Source organism: Solanum stenotomum, chromosome 9 (genome assembly GCF_019186545.1).
Source record: "Solanum stenotomum isolate F172 chromosome 9, ASM1918654v1, whole genome shotgun sequence".
NCBI classification, from domain to species: Eukaryota; Viridiplantae; Streptophyta; class Magnoliopsida; order Solanales; family Solanaceae; genus Solanum; species Solanum stenotomum.
In genome coordinates this window covers 48701724-48713531 of record NC_064290.1, presented here as the reverse complement: position 1 = coordinate 48713531, position 11808 = coordinate 48701724, and the positions used below count along the sequence as shown (strand labels likewise).

Here is an 11808-nt window from a genome sequence, read left to right as displayed (position 1 = left end):
GAAAGTTGAAAAAGTGGGGCCCGGCGCGTGTTGAACAAAACTTTCAACCTATTTGGTTTATATTGCCACGTAAGCCGAAAAGTGGTAAACAATTAATTAAAAAATAAGTTCGGGGGGGTAATAGGACCTTAGTAAAGGTTAGGTGTGTCTCTGGGATTTCGGGTATAGGCTGGGGGGGTACTTATGCATTTTCCCTAAAAGATTCTTAAGTACGAAGATTTATTCTTAATAAACTAATATGTATATATTGTTAAAAATAATATGATCATTATTCTAGTTAAATGGGTTTAATAAATTAAATTAGTCTATTATTAAAAAAAAAAAGAGACTATAATGACATGTCATGCCAATTAGGAGAGAGTGAGACTTTTGAAGTGTCAAGTATATTTGAAGGAAAATAATGATAGTTGAGTGATATTTTGGTCCTAAATGAAACATAAATGATATTTCAAGACAATTTCCTAAACTTGGGTGACCATTTAGGGAATTGACTCAATTATTTGTTGTCATGTTATGGTAATAGGGGGCACTAGGAGCAGATTCCACCATTTCACACTTTTTTTCCTAAGACCAAACACATGGTTTGATAATCGATTCGTGGCTTCTATATCCCCATGGTTGTATGGTTTGTGAATTTTTACCATACAACCATTCGTGGCTTATTTTCAAATTCTTAACTTAAGGCTGTTTGACAGACCGTACGGTCGATGATTGTAGCACAAGACTATGCCAAGATAAAGGGCAGTCCGGTCTGGTATACTAAACTCCCGCTATGCGTGGGTCTGGGGAAGGAGCCATCTGGCTGCGTTTCTTTTTCTTCTAGTTGTTGATGAGAATTTGAGTAAACATTAACAAAAACTACTACTTGGGCAATTTGTTTCTTTTGCCTAATATTACAAGCTGCCAGAATTTGATGATCAGAAGCTGGTCCAGTTTTGTGTCTTTGTACTTTAGCAGCTGAAGTACTGCCTAGTGTCTCATTTTTACAAATAAAAAGTTAGAGAAGCTTAAATGATACAGGTTCAATTTCTGGTGTTTTGAGTTTCGAATATGAGAAGTAAATTCATATCAAGTGATATTATTAAAAACACTTAGAAATTCTATTATTGCAAGCTCAATGAGTAGCAAACTTCATAAAAACTATCTTCTCACATTCGAACATATATATATATATATATCTGAAAACTTTCAAATGCACATGCTTGAAGTTTCACCTTAACAAGTCAAACTTCAGTCATGATTGTCAAAAGGTTGACCTTGACGAGTCAAACTTCAAAGGAAAAAAAAATAATCAAAAGTTTGCTTGCACATCAATATGCCAAATTTAGTTACAATCTTTTTACAACTTCAGTCTTCCATGCCTTGTCGTATGGAATGACTAAACTTAAAAAAATTTATAAAATTAAGCTATGACATAAATGGTGGTCTCAAATATCAATATGTTTACACTTCCCCCTTTACTTAACCGTATAGCCCTTCCTATTAAAGCAATCGATAATCAAGTAAAGTTAAACTAATTTTATAAATAATCAATAATGTAAAACTGTACCAATATTGGATGAAAACCAACAAATTGTACCAGAAGTTGAAGGAATACGGACACTTGGTACTTCTATACTTGCTGCTTTAGAGGTCTGTGAGGCTTTGGTGCTGAAATCATGAGAAACAAGAATTACTCAAACTTTTCCACGAGACAAAACAAGTTAGATGTTGGAGAAGAAAGTATCTTTAGAAAGAAACATGCAACACGTAAGAGATGGATGAGCAATCATGTTCTGAACTTGATGAGAACAGCCTCAAAGTCTTAGCATGATTTCTGAATGCATATTCCCCATATAAGACAAATTTTCTGAGCCAATTAGTAGTCTAATTACTCTTCTGTACTTGATTTTTATTATTTTTTTTTAAAAAAACGAAATCAAAGTATGTTCTGACATCATATTTAGACATACTGATGTGTGAAATGACTAATGAGCATCTTCTCTGCTCTTCAAACCCCCTCCCAATTTTATTTTATTTTTAAAAAAGATTTTACCCTGTCAAAAGCTTGATTGAGACCTTTACTTTGTAAGCTGAAAGAGATTAATTGCAGTCCGCCAGTTACGCTCCTCTTTCAGAAAATGTTGCAAAACCTCATATTTATATATTGTTAGTAGACCACTAACAGTCAAGTCGGGGCACTGTTTCTCCAGACAATACTATGTAATATGTGATAGTTATGCTGAATGAATGAGATATGAAGCAATATTGAATAAAAAACTATGACACACGAATTGAGCCCTGACTTCATTCCAGGGTAATTTCTATCAGGATTTCTAAATATATTGATTCATTTGCGAAAACATCAAATTCAGTGACACGATGACTGATGAAAGCAGATAATTTCCAGGTTGAAACTACTAGAGTCTGTCAGTCATCTTCCACTATCTGTATAGTATCTAGTGTCAAACAGAATTTACTCGCACTATGATGTTATGGAGATAGAGACATACCATTTGGATTTCCTTGCTCATAGAAGCTCCGAAGAAGAGAAACTGCTTCAGAAGCCATTATTCCCCCAGTGCATTTGAAACCCTTTTTTGATGAGGCTAATTCACTGTTATGTTTTGAACTTCCATAAATTACCCATTTGTCACTCGATGCTTTTTCTTGAAAAGCTGAATTATAGGAATAACATTCAGTATATTAAATCAGTTTGGGATCAAACCTAGTTGGAAGATTAGAGCTGCTGGTATGCAGTGATAGTACAGATCCACAGCCTCCAAATTTATCATTTGCACATCCATAATATGCCTCCTTTATTCCTTGCAGAGGAAACATGTTATGTTAGAGAAATGTGCTAGTGATATATAAAGCAAGACCAGCAGATACTGAAATGCTTCAACATACCAAGATATGACAAGGCTGCTGCGCACATTATACATGGCTCACAGGTGACATACAGAATGCACTTTGAGAATCTTTCAGAAACTTCAAGAGGTGAAAGTCCATTTTTCTGCCACTGTTGAACTAGAAAATCAATTGCTTCCATCTCTGCATGTCTTGTAGCCTGGATTTATAGGAATGCTTAGTCAGGTTTACATGATTAGGAGATAAGTGCACCTCAATATCGAGCGTTAAATAATTATTGGAAGTCAATAGATTAAGCCAAATCAAGCAAATAATCATGCAACTAACAACTGCAAGTAATGGGTTTTATCCCGATGCGGGAAAAGATCTTTTCAAAAGGCATCTCGGCGCAACAGGACTCAACAGGACTGAGAGTGAGAACCACAAGGCTATCTATGTCTAATGAATGAAGTAAAATCCAAAATTATATATCTCAACTACAACATGATAAGGTGGGAAATAGTAAGAAGATTGTCATCAAGAAAAATATCTTTCAAGCGTAAATAAATATAGGAGCACATACATTTCTAGAAAACCTCTTTTTTCATGTGATAATAGTAAATCTCCGCTCTGAACCCCCCGGCACCACCCCGAACCCTCATCCTGCATGATAACAGCAGTCTTTTCCACTTTTCCCTTGGTGCGACAAACCAATTTCCGTTTCTTGGAGAAGTATTTTGTGCAGAAGTTCATTCTTTCCTCTACCCTTGTTGTGCCAATTACATGATTGACAAATAACGACAACTACGCTTCTCTCACAAATTCAAGTTGAGGCCAGCTACACAAACCCACACACACCATGTCACTTCACTTAAGCTAATCTGAGACCAATATCATACAAAATAAAAATACTGAAAAAGTAATAGCTTTTCCTATATTTTCTTCTAGTGTATAAATCTCTCATATGACTAAGAGACTCCTAAAAACATAGGACCTAAAGTAATTGGTATTAACAGAATAGCTCTTTTTCGTCCATTATACCCTAGTATTTGCTAATTTTACATGTATATGGATTCCAAGGAATTGTATGTCTTTCAAGACAACTTCCTTTCAAGTGATTGTAAGTCTACCCCATCCCTTTTAACACCTTCACTCATTATGGTTTCACACCTACACTTACGGGCAATTGCATGTCTGAGCTAAAGGAAAAAAATTCAAGTGGTTCAGAGAGTAAACAATGATGCTTTCAATAGTTACCACACAACAGGAAACAGGAGATATCACCACTGCAATACAACCTCTCCCGTACTGCACAACTTTTTCTCTGGTATGTTCATTACAGCATGCATGTGGACATTGGGCATAAATGTTTATCAAACACATATGAATACGGGTGCGCAAGACAGATTATCTCAGCATACATATCAACAACAGTTTAGCACCTAACAATCTAACATAATAGAAGATACCTAATACAGATCTTATTAAGGAAATTAAGAGTTGAACACATACATTTCTTGTTTCAGTTGTTCGATTTCTTCCTGAGGCAATGACTTCCCCATCCTCAACAAAGACGCAGCTGAAACGTGGAAAAGCATAATCAAATATGCTAACTGAACAAAAACAATTGAAGAAACTTCAACAGACAATTTTTTTAATTCCAGCCAATCCTGTGTTTTGGTACACCATTGCATAGGATTAATTATCCAAAAAATCTTCACTATCTTAAACCAACACCACTACACCAGAGAAGAGGGAGGGAGGGAGGGGGGAGGGGTTATATCCTTTGCCCATCAAGTTCAAATAGAGACCAACAGGTCCTCATTTCTTCTTCTTTATTTAACTCAGCAAACTTTTCTCCTTTTTCTCTTCTTCTTCTTCTTCCTCCTCCTTGAAACTCTAGGCAAGCCACCCCCCACCAACCCTTCCCTATGCTCACCCCAGCAACTCTCACCCTGACAATGCATCTTCTTCCAGCCACCTTGGAATTGCTACATCTATTTTGTTTACTCCTACCACCACAGCTTTCCATAAGCTGCCTACCTCCTTTTCTAATCAGTAAAGAATTTTTTTTTGTAAATGGAACAAAGCCAAATGCCAAGAAGGTGATCGGACTGTACAAAAGTGAGATATTACCTACATTTAAAAAACAAAAGAAGGAGAATATCTTGTTCAGTAGGTCTCTGTAGAATGCTAATGAAATCTATCATTCTGTCAATATCATGTACATCCTGAAATTTGCACCATAAAACCAACATATAAAAGCACTTGTATTTCAGCTCCTGGGCATTAGTTGCTTTACCCTCAACACCCAGAAATTCTCTCTTTCCTAACACACAGGCAAGGACTGTTTTCCAGATTCCCTTCAGTTCCTTGTTTCTTTCTCTGAGGCTCCAAGTAGCAGTAGATCTTTCACAGAGACTGATGGTCCAATTCAGTTTAAACATGCCGAGAAAGAAATCCCAGAGTTGCTTAGATACCCAGCAGTGTAGAAAGAAGTGGCTTCCATTCTCTTCATGTTTGTTACATAAATAGCACATGTTGCACAAAGCTATACCCCCCTGATCCACCCCCATCCCTGCGGCAATTCTTTCCATGACCTCAACCGTGGGACTAGCGATCTCCCTCCTCCCATACCATTCACAATTTTCTTTTCATCCTGCAACTTCATTTTCTTTTCTGGCACATTTTTCCTTTCCACAGTTTTTACCATTTTAAAATTTTAGAATTTGGATCACTTTTCTATAATATAGTTGTGTTCTTTTCAATTTTATCTTTTATGGTATTATTATTATTATTCTATAAATTTCCACGTCATCTTTTCAATACTTGGTCATCTTTTTCTGTTCTCACCAATTGTCTAGCTTATACAAGGGGAGAATGGAGTCTAGTGAATTACGTAGATCAATTTTTTCACTCCCACATGACTCTAGCCAACAAAAACTAATACAACTTACAAAGGAAAGGAAAACATAATAAAATAGGTGCTCTACAGCTGTTCTTTTCATTTGATGTCCCTGCACTAAAAAGAGAATAGACTTTCCAAGGAAAACATAGTTCTAGTCAACAAAGGTACTGGATTAAGCTCTAATGGACAATTAAAATTAAATGAATACATTGTTTCCACCATAGTAAAAATGTTCTATTTTTAATTCTTTTTGGGATTCGAAGCACAAAGAGGATAGCAGAAAACAGTAGAGGAAGTAACTAAATACAAATACAATAATTAACATTATTTCGGGCTAAAGAAATTGTCAACCTTTAAAATGGTCATGTTGTTCTATACATTGAAAAGAAGTTAACTCTAAGCGAATAAATTTAAGTTAATTATGAAAATAAGCCAATAAAAGGCAAATAGATAATTGAAAAGCTAATCCGAGGGCACATGTGATGTGACTGTAACAAGACTTAATATTCTGCTCAACTCTACATCAAGGTTTAGGGGAGGTTTTGTTGGAAGGAGGGTTTGACTTGACTTAGAAAAATGTTCCTCTACTAAACAAGTGGAAAAATCTGATATGCATCCATAATGATCAGCAAAGTAGACAACAAGGAGGCACAGATGCGTATTGTCGACATGGCCCTAACAAAGATGAAATACGACCAAGCCACTGACATGTAGAAAGAACGTTCTTTAGATGATACAGTTCCCTAAGAGAAACTAATTATTCTAAGAATTTTATTTCAAAAGTACCAAATAACTTCAGCAAGAATCTTACCCAACTGGAACTTCAAGATTGGCTAATGCATCATTTGCCTGAGAAAATTAAAAAGTATTAGGAATGTGGGAAGAATAGCAATAAAAGAGCAAAAGGGTAAAGGAAACCTCTGAATAGGTTCTATATTATGGTGGCAAAAGAAGAAAGAAAGAGCGCACTGTCCCAGTATGTAATTGCACATATATGCAGTATAAAGTAAGAGATTGAACACCTAAGTCCTACCAGATCATTTTACCTCTACTTTTTTTTTCATAACACCAAGCAATAACCTTTTTCATTCAATTTATACCCATCTTTTTGGGAGGCGACTTGCTTAAAGATTTTGTGCTAGTGAAATAAACTGGAATAAAGTAGTTGAAAACATCTACAACTATGAAAGAACTTCATAAACTCACTTGATAATTATATAAATCTGACCTCTTAATTTGTGTATTACTGAATATGCAACCTAACTTCCTTTTTTCCAACCAATACCACCAATAAGACATAAATAATGTAACATCATGCAAAATCGAGGTATATAAAGAATGTGATTCCTTTAATTTTGTTTATCAATCCATATGGAAAAAAGCAAAGTAAGAGTAAAATATAAAACAAATTACTTTCTCTGAACAAAAAGTATATTTATCACAAGAAAAAAATATCATGATCGAGAAACCGAGATTCATTAATTTGTAGCAGCAAGAGTTGGAGTCTTCCATTCAAGAGACGAAGTCATTCCCATAACAATGTAATACAGATTGACTGGTGTAGATTCTAACATTGAAATATGCATGACTTGTTATAGGGAGAAAACTACACTCTAATATCTTTTTATTGTAAAATCACACTCTAATCTTATATAGGAAAATCTCTCTGCTGAAAAGCTAGGGAGACAATATGAGCCTAAAAATAATATCTCTAAACTCCATGGGACTACAATTGGAAGCTTGATAACTAAAGAGGAACCAAATAGAAAAATCCTAAAAGATTAGGAAATGCAATAGATGACTCTGAATCAACCTCTAAAGAAAGATAATGAAGGTAAAACAGGACGCCTCGATTAAAATAAACAGATAAATGAAGGAAAAAAGATTCAATTTCACATTTTCACTCACATTACAGTACCAGGTTGCTTGAATTACATTGGGGTTATTGTGTAAAGAAGTTAAACTCAGTCTATAGCAATGTAACCAATAAAGTTTTTCTTTTTAGTCCTCTGTAGAAAATTGGTATTTCATCATTCTTGTTAGGTTGGAACAAACTTGATTATGAGTTTCCTTTTTTCGATCAACTTGTAGTTGTTCATCTGATTGGAACATCAAAATAAATATACGCACACATGAACTAAATCGGTAATATAAGAGGTTATACCTGTTTTTTGATCAAGTATAAGAGGTTATACCTGTTCTAAAGCAAGCTTCATAAATTCAAATGTCTCTTTCGCATAGCTCGCCATCTGAAGCAAAAAGGATGCAACAAGATAAAGTAATCACCAAAACAGACAATATATCCTTATAGAGATTTTCAGAAACAGATGGTGTACTACTATGAAAAGTTACAACTAAAATCACCACAACAATAAACTAGATCACGATGTCAAAATAGTAAAGAACTTCAGTCATTCTGCAAAGTACATTATTCAATGCTGATGGGTTTGCAGGAAGCAAACTATAAAAAAAGAAAAGGAATCAACTAGAGAAAAGAGGTGTGCTTGAGAGAGAAATGGCAATGGAGACAAAAGCATTATGCAAAGAAGGAAACAGCAAGCCTACTCCTGAAAATGGAACCTGTTGCAAGTACGAAAGCCGGATGTTTGGTATACTACAACTAATATCACTCAAGTAGACATTTGTTGCACTTGCAAGCGTTTATGTGGTGCATTTAGGGCTTGTTTGTTTTGGTGCTAGTTATGCGGAGATTATAATGCACAGATTGTTTATAATGAAGGAATTCTTATTCCATATTATATCCTTTGTAAAATAATATATAAGTTCTTACATAACTTAATGTGATCATTATTTAATAATGCCAATTACACACTGCATAAACCTTCTTCGCAAATTATTTAATAATTTCAATTACACACTGCATAAATTGTTCTTGAAATTGAGTTTAGGTATTCCAAGTCACCTTTTATTTGAATCCTTAATCAAAAGGAAGGTTTGACTTTTTCGTTATTGGTCTGCGAAAACAAAAGACCGCGTAAGGAATTTTGTTGACAAAGGAGAAGGTATTAGACACCTCCCGATTCATGTAGTTCTAGCACAATTGTTTTATTGACTTATACTTGGCTTGATTTAGTTTTTGGATAAAATGCTTATTTGGTTATGTTGCCTATATTGCTTTAATTTGTTGAACTTTTCTTAGTCTTGACCCAGATGCTTAACAACATTCTCGAGATTTTTGGACGTGAGCAATGTGTGCATGTCGAGCTCCATCACTATCTAGTCTAGGATGTATCCCATTTATTGTCATAGTTTGATGTCTTTGGAACTCTCTATATGAGTGAATTTAGTGTGAATATGCTCCTTTGAAAGATCCCTTATTTGTTGCCTTCCCCCTAATCCCTTTGTACCTTATAGCGTTGGAGAGAGTGCTCTCTCCTTGGTGTTCAAGTGTAGTATCTATTGCGGATGTCCAGAGACGAAGCCAGGATTTGAGGTTTGGGGGTTCTGAATTTTGAAATAACTATAGTGAATCAATTTTATTTGCTACAGTGAATCACGGTGAAATAGCTATAGTTAATCAAAACATAAGGAATAGCAAGTTTCTGGCAGAAACATACAGTGAATCAATTTTATTTACTGAACCACAACTGAAGCAAATAAAATAGCTAGCAATGAGACAACTACCATCAGTAGCAACAAGAAATCAACAAGCAGCCAAGAAATCAACATAACAAATCTTAACCAATGCCATTAAAAGATCTCCAAGTCCTTTCAAATTTGAGAAAGCACTATTCACTTCTCTCACAACAAATCACACTTATCTGTCTAAATTTTTTTATATCCAAGTTATTTTATCTCAAGTAACTTAAATACTAGAAAACCTGGTACTTGTCAATCTCTGAACTTAGAGCTTAAAGTTATTTTCTCAAATACCTCATGCTACAAAGTCAGCAGCTGAAGACTGAAGTTTAAAGATACGTATCCGGCAAACAGAAGAGAGTAGGCAGCAGGAGGTGTTTGACAGAGCCATAATGATGATCAACAAAAAACAAAAAATTAACTGTTTTGAAAATCTGATTTTGGGGATAGCCTCTTTTGTTTATGTCTTTTAGAGAACTGCTAATTATTTTCTTTATTTGTTTATTTTATGTTTTGTTTTTAAAAGATTAAAGAAAATACCAACTATGTTGTTTGAATTTCTAATTATACAGTAGCTACCCTAATTAAGGAATAGGAGTTTTTGTATCTTTTTCATCTGCATTGTTTGATCAGAATCAGATTAAAAAAGTAATCTGCTTCTAGAAATAGACCCAAAACTTATGTAACTAAGGAAAAAAACTAGGATTTTTTTTGGCAGAAGCTTTGTGTTATGAATCTTGGGTGAAATAGTTGATAAAAGTAGTAGTAGTAAAACTGAAATAACCGAAGTAGGACGAAGGGTTAGGATCTATCCTTGATTAATGAAGCTCAACTGCTAAGATGTGAGCAGTGGTTATAAATAACAGAATTGGCATAAGAGAGATGCAGAAATCCAGTAACTAAAACTTCTTCCTGTATTTTCTTCTTCTTTCTTGATTCTCCTCTAGCTCTTCTTCGCTATCAATGGAGATCCAATTTTCCATTTTTATGTTTTTCAATTCAGTGTAGTTGTAATCGCAATTTCCTTTTTCAGAAATCAGAAAATTATCCCAAAACTCTGTTTAATTGCTATTTCTTTTCCTGTTATTTATGTGATATTAATTGTTTGAAGGTTCAAGTTCATAACACTTTATCACTTGTACTCTCCACATCAAACATAACATAGAAGGTAAACAACAATTCTGAATATGACAAAATGTCTCAATGTGGCAATTAATCAAACATATGGTGGGCACTATTCATTGAGTGCAGCCAATACTGTTTCCCCCTCCCAAATAAGTGGAATTATAGCTCATAAACCATCTACCAAGAAAATTCATGGAACGAATTCAGATTAACAAATGAACAAAAAACTCAAAATTTCTGAATATAACAAAAATGGCTCAATGTGGCAACTTATCAAACACATTATTCATGGAGTGCAGCCAATAATGGTTCAACCTACTAAGTGGGTCTGAGAGAAAGAGAGTTCCGAGAAGAGACTTACCTGGTTGTTGTTTAGGACGGCGGAGTTGGCCGGAGTTGGTACAAGCTGCTCTACGTTTTTAGTATGTGAAAAATCTTCCATGTTATATTTTGAAACAGTGATTTTATTTAATACATTAAATATTCGAGAAACACTATCAGATTCATTCTTCTTCTTCTTCTTCTTTTGTATACATATTTTGATATTCTAAAAGTCATGAATTTATTCATTAACTCCATTTTAATGTCGTTTGTATTCGAAAAAATTCTTAGCCTTTTTAAGTAGGGATTCTTTCATTTGGAAAACAACAATAACAAGATCATAAACACAAAAACAATTTTCGACATTACAGGAGGTGAAATTATAGATTTGAAGAATTGAAACTAGTCATTTTTGACAAGTTTTTGAAGCATGGGTCACTAATTTGGTCTGTTTCTCATCAACAATATAGGTGGTAAAATGAATGTTAATGAGGAAAAGAACATTTTAGATGTTGGTTTGGTATAGTGTTCGAAGAAGTGTTGTTGATTTGGAGGATTTGAAAGCCATCAACATTTCTGCTGCACTATTCTTGGACATACTCCCATTACCTGTGCCTTTGTCATGCTGCTTCATGAACCATTTCCTGATATCTGACTGTATTACATAGAACTATACCATCAAACTCTCAAACCATGCATCTCGATTTCTAAATATTTTTAATTTTAATTTCCTTCTTAAGCTCGTGGTGTTCGGGCTAGATTACGCGCACCTCGACTAATTCCACAGGATACCTACGACCTCCCACCATCAATCCACCCAGGCCAGAACAGATGGGAAAAAATCACCTACTGTTTTTTACTTTTTGTCTTTGCTGGGAATTGAACTTGAGACCTCATGTGCTCAACCAACGTCAATGACCACTACATCGCACACTTGGGTGCTCAAATTCTAAATATTTGAAGAACACATCTTTTAACCCATAAACTTCAATCTGAAAATCCCAGCAACCACGACTTAATACTTG

The 11808-nt window shown here is 34.7% G+C and overlaps 1 protein-coding gene across 2 annotated transcripts; it reads right to left on the bottom strand.

The window, feature by feature from the left end:
- Positions 1-1288: 1288 nt before the first annotated feature.
- LOC125877831 (tRNA-specific adenosine deaminase TAD2) lies at positions 1289-10911 on the bottom strand. Of its 2 annotated transcripts, none has more exons than XM_049559100.1 (8): positions 10824-10911; positions 7933-7986; positions 6549-6586; positions 4342-4408; positions 2890-3049; positions 2708-2804; positions 2493-2611; positions 1289-1650 (listed from the first exon to the last, which is right to left on the bottom strand). In XM_049559100.1, exons 1-8 carry the CDS (start codon positions 10902-10904, stop codon positions 1613-1615), a joined length of 654 nt encoding a protein of 217 aa, XP_049415057.1. In that variant the 5' UTR covers positions 10905-10911; the 3' UTR covers positions 1289-1612. The 2 variants fall into 2 exon arrangements, with proteins under 2 accessions (XP_049415057.1, XP_049415058.1); XM_049559101.1 differs by having other exon boundaries at positions 2493-2596.
- Between the last annotated feature and the right edge of the window lie 897 nt (positions 10912-11808).

Coding starts and splice junctions, on each gene's coding strand:
- LOC125877831 (XM_049559100.1), bottom strand. CDS start 10,904: ATGGAAGATTTTTCACATACTAAAAACGTAGAGCAGCTTGTACCAACT. Junction 7,987..10,823: donor CCGTCCTAAACAACAACCAG/GTAAGTCTCTTC, acceptor TTTTTGCTTCAG/ATGGCGAGCTATGCGAAAGA. Junction 1,651..2,492: donor TGAGCAAGGAAATCCAAATG/GTATGTCTCTAT, acceptor TCATGATTTCAG/CACCAAAGCCTCACAGACCT.